This window comes from Pempheris klunzingeri, chromosome 21 (genome assembly GCF_042242105.1).
Source record: "Pempheris klunzingeri isolate RE-2024b chromosome 21, fPemKlu1.hap1, whole genome shotgun sequence".
Lineage (NCBI taxonomy): Eukaryota > Metazoa > Chordata > Actinopteri > Acropomatiformes > Pempheridae > Pempheris > Pempheris klunzingeri.
In genome coordinates this window covers 22,180,845-22,185,844 of record NC_092032.1, presented here as the reverse complement: position 1 = coordinate 22,185,844, position 5,000 = coordinate 22,180,845, and the positions used below count along the sequence as shown (strand labels likewise).

The following is a 5,000-nucleotide window of genomic DNA, read 5'->3' as shown; positions in this document are numbered from 1 at the left end:
TCGGTATCAGTCTGTAAAGAAGCGTCCTCTGATTGGTCGGTATCAGTCTGGATAAAGAAGCGTCCTCTGATTGGTCGGTATCAGTCTGGATAAAGAAGCGTCCTCTGATTGGTCGGTATCAGTCTGGATAAAGAAGTGTCCTGTGATAGACCAGGAAGAGGGGGTACTTTAGGATGGGGCTATCTGCTGACTAACCAATCAGAGAAGGCTCATGTCTAAATCTAACCAATCGAAGGCGTAACTTCTGGCTCCAGAAAAGTGACGATGGCGACGCCCATTAGGCCAAACTCCAGGCTTCAAAATGGAGTCCAAGCCAACGAGTGATGTCACCATGGCAACGCCCCCTCTGTCACCACAGCCCAGAATACTTTATACTTTATAAACAATCATTTTAGAAGCACATTTTTCTGTGGCGTCACACAGCCAGTTTACTTCTATTAAAGTTTCCTCAGCAGACCTCTCCAAACTCTATTTTCTCTCTGTGTTCTGTCTCTTTTATTTCCCTGCAGAGTCGAGCCGACCTCTCTGACTCCAATCAGCTGTCCTGACCTTCGACCTCCGACCCCCCTCCCACACACACACAGACTCAAGGAGACGATGAATGGAGAGAGGGAGCAGGAGGAAACTCACTTCACCGGCAAAACAGCTTTTATATGTTTTATATCTGATTTCAATGGAGACTGGCTCTGTGTGTGTGTGTGTGTGTGTGTGTGTGTGTGTGTGTGTGTGCGTGCGTGTGTGTGTGTCATGACATCATCAGCGAGGTGTCAGCGGTTGATTGATTTAGCAACACTTAACATGAACACACACACACACAGATGCATGTCAAGGCTAATCTATGCTAATCTAATGAGCGACAGGACAATGCTGTTAGCAGTAATGGATGTCAGAGTGTGTGTTAGTGTGTGCGTGTGTGTGTGTGTGTGTGTGTGTGTGTGTGTGTGTGTGTCTCCTTGTAACCATCATTTGATCAGACAGGTTTATTACAACAGGCTAATTCTATTAACCCTGCTCCAGTGCACTCACACACACACTAACACACACTCACACACTCACTCTCACACACACTCACACACTCACTCTCTCACACACACACACACACACACACACTAACACACACACTCCACACACACACTCTCACACACACTCACACACTCACTCTCTCTCTCACACACACACACACACACACACACACTCACACACTAACACACTCACTCTCACACACACTCACTCTCTCACACACCACACACACACACACACACACACACACACACACTAACACTCTCTCACACACACACACACACACACACACTAACACTCTCTCACACACACACTCACACACACACTAACACACTCTCACACACACACACACACACACTAACACTCTCTCACACACACACACACACACACTAACACACTCTCACACACACACACACACACACACACACACACACACTAACACTCTCTCACACACACACTCACACACACACTAACACTCTCTCACACACACTCTCTCACACTCACACACACACACACTAACACTCTCTCACACACACTCACACACACACTAACACTCTCTCACACACACTCTCTCACACTCACACACACACACACTAACACTCTCTCACACACACACTCACACACACACGGCGACCTGAGGAGGAGGCGTGGGTGCTTCCTGTCTCCCTGTGGAGGTTGAGCTGGGGGGAGACTCTGGTTTCTCTCCTCCAGCTCAAACATTTATTGATCAAAAAGCCGAGTTTCACTATTTTTATTCTTCACATCGGAGTTTGAAACAGGAAGCAGGAGCGTCCTCTCGACCAATCTGGAGACAGGAAACTGGAGGCATGTTGGCGTCGAGTCAAACTTAAACCCTTTAGATTTTAGATTTACACACATTGTTCACTTCATTTTATTCTTTCAATTCATGTTGTACAATTATTCTCCATTCAATTTGATCAGCTATAATAATAACAATAATTTATTATTATTTTAATTATAATTTCTTTTCTCGGATACATTTTATTTTGTATTTTTAATCAATGCTATTTTAATCATTAATTATTTTTTTATTATTGTATTTTGTGTGTGTGTATATAAATATGTACAGTCTGAGGCAGGTGTGAAGAAATGTTATAAAGTAAGAATGTGTTCAAAAATATCAAACTGAATTGTTTCAGCCAAACTCTGCTGCCCAGGTGAGGCTGTGGAGACAGTCTGAGGTCAGAGGTCATCATCAGAAGATGTCCAGCAGAACCGGCCGAGACCAGCTGAGACCAGGTGGGACCAGGTTCACCAGCTCCTGTCCTCAGAAGTCTGCAGCCAAGAAGCCAAGAAGCCTCCGATGTGGAAACAAGGACAAGAGCCTGAAGTGTGCAGGAAGACAGGAGCTCTGGACTGAGGAGGAGCTCTGAGGAGGAGCTCTGGACTGAGGAGGAGCTCTGAAATATTTGTCTGAAGGCTGTTTGTCCAAAAGTCCCTGAAGACCTGAAGCTGAGGTCCCAGCAGATCCTGATCGGACCTCCATCTTTATTCTGCTCCTCACTTTCACTTTGGAAACCGATAAAAACAATTAGAGGGTTAAGGGCAAGCCGGGATACTGGCAAGACACACTTGGTTCCAGGTGTTTCTGGTGTTTGAGGTTTTTTCTGGTGTTCCAGGTGTTCCAGGTGTTTTTGGTGTTTGAGTGGTTTCTGGTGTTTGAGCTGTTCCAGGTGTTTGAGGTGTTTCTGGTGTTTGAGCTGTTCCAGGTGTTTGAGGTGTTTCTGGTGTTTGAGCTGTTCCAGGTGTTTGAGGTGTTCCAGGTGTTTTAGGTGTTTCTGGTGTTTGAGGTGTTCCAGGTGTTTGAGGTGTTCCAGGTGTTTGAGGTGTTTCTGGTGTTTGAGGTGTTCCAGGTGTTTGAGGTGTTTCTGGTGTTTGAGGTGTTCCAGGTGTTTGAGGTGTTTCTGGTGTTTGAGGTGTTTGAGGTGTTTGAAATGTTTCTGGTGTTTGAGGTGTTTCTGGTGTTTGAGGTGTTTCTGGTGTTTGAGGTGTTCCAGGTGTTTGAGGTGTTCCAGGTGTTTGAGGTGTTCCAGGTGTTTGAGGTGTTTCTGGTGTTTGAGGTGTTTCTGGTGTTTGAGGTGTTCCAGGTGTTTGAGGCGTTCCAGGTGTTTGAGGCGTTCCAGGTGTTTGAGGTGTTTCTGGTGTTTGAGGCGTTCCAGGTGTTTGAGGTGTTTCTGGTGTTTGAGATGTTTCTGGTGTTTGAGGTGTTCCAGGTGTTTGAGGTGTTCCAGGTGTTTGAGGCGTTCCAGGTGTTTGAGGTGTTTCTGGTGTTTGAGATGTTTCTGGTGTTTGAGGTGTTCCAGGTGTGTGAGGTGTTCCAGGTGTTTGAGGTGTTTCTGGTGTTTGAGGTGTTCCAGGTGTTTGAGGTGTTTCTGGTGTTTGAGGTGTTCCAGGTGTTTGAGATGTTTCTGGTGTTTGAGGTGTTCTAGGTGTTTGAGGTGTTTCTGGTGTTTGAGATGTTCCAGGTGTTTGAGATGTTCCAGGTGTTTGAGGTGTTCTAGGTATTGCGGTCTGATGTTGGGGTGAGGGTGAAGGTTACAGGTGAGGGGTCAAACAGGTTACTTACAGGTAGTAAGTGTAGGAGTGATAATTTCTTCGTCTGAGTGGTGGGGGCGGAGCAGAGGAAGAGATGGAATGAAGGGAAAGAAAAAACAGAAAAACAGAGGAAGGAAAACAACAGATTAATGTCTCAGAGAGAAAAAACAGAACAGATGAGTTAAATCATTACGTGTGGAGGTGGAGGAGCGGAGGCAGTGATTGGCTGGTGCAAGGTGTCAATCAAAGTGTGTGGGGGAGGTCTGATTGGAAGTGAATGTGTGGAAGGAAGAGACCATGTTATCAGGAACACCTGTACGCCTACAGTCCACTTCATCAGGAACACCTGTACGCCTACAGTCCACTTCATCAGGAACACCTGTACGCCTACAGTCCACGTTATCAGGAACACCTGTACGCCTACAGTCCACGTTATCAGGAACACCTGTACGCCTACAGTCCACGTTATCAGGAACACCTGTACGCCTACAGTCCACTTCATCAGGAACACCTGTACGCCTACAGTCCACTTCATCAGGAACACCTGTACGCCTACAGTCCACTTCATCAGGAACACCTGTACGCCTACAGTCCACTTCATCAGGAACACCTGTACGCCTACAGTTCACTTCATCAGGAACACCTGTACGCCTACAGTCCACGTTATCAGGAACACCTGTACGCCTACAGTCCACTTCATCAGGAACACCTGTACGCCTACAGTCCACGTTATCAGGAACACCTGTACGCCTACAGTCCACTTCATCAGGAACACCTGTACGCCTACAGTCCACTTCATCAGGAACACCTATACGCCTACAGTCCACTTCATCAGGAACACCTGTACGCCTACAGTTCACGTTATCAGGAACACCTGTACGCCTACAGTCCACTTCATCAGGAACACCTGTACGCCTACAGTCCACTTCATCAGGAACACCTGTACGCCTACAGTCCACTTCATCAGGAACACCTGTACGCCTACAGTCCACTTCATCAGGAACACCTGAACACCTGTACGCCTACAGTCCACGTTATCAGGAACACCTGTACGCCTACAGTCCACTTCATCAGGAACACCTATACGCCTACAGTCCACTTCATCAGGAACACCTGTACGCCTACAGTCCACGTTATCAGGAACACCTGTACGCCTACAGTTCACGTTATCAGGAACACCTGTACGCCTACAGTCCACTTCATCAGGAACACCTGTACGCCTACAGTCCACTTCATCAGGAACACCTGTACGCCTACAGTCCACTTCATCAGGAACACCTGTACGCCTACAGTTCACGTTATCAGGAACACCTGTACGCCTACAGTCCACTTCATCAGGAACACCTGTACGCCTACAGTCCACTTCATCAGGAACACCTGTACGCCTACAGTCCACGTTATCAGGAACACCTGTACGCCTACAG

At 47.0% G+C, this 5,000-nt stretch overlaps 1 protein-coding gene across 1 annotated transcript in view; it reads right to left on the bottom strand.

The window, feature by feature from the left end:
- The window catches only part of LOC139220946 (receptor-type tyrosine-protein phosphatase mu-like), a 121,463-nt gene that overhangs the window by 40,883 nt on the left and 75,580 nt on the right, over positions 1 to 5,000 (bottom strand). The window contains exon 20 of the mRNA XM_070852841.1: positions 3,608 to 3,640. Within this exon, the coding sequence (XP_070708942.1) occupies positions 3,608 to 3,640 (33 nt within the window). The remainder of the gene's footprint in view (positions 1 to 3,607; positions 3,641 to 5,000) is intronic.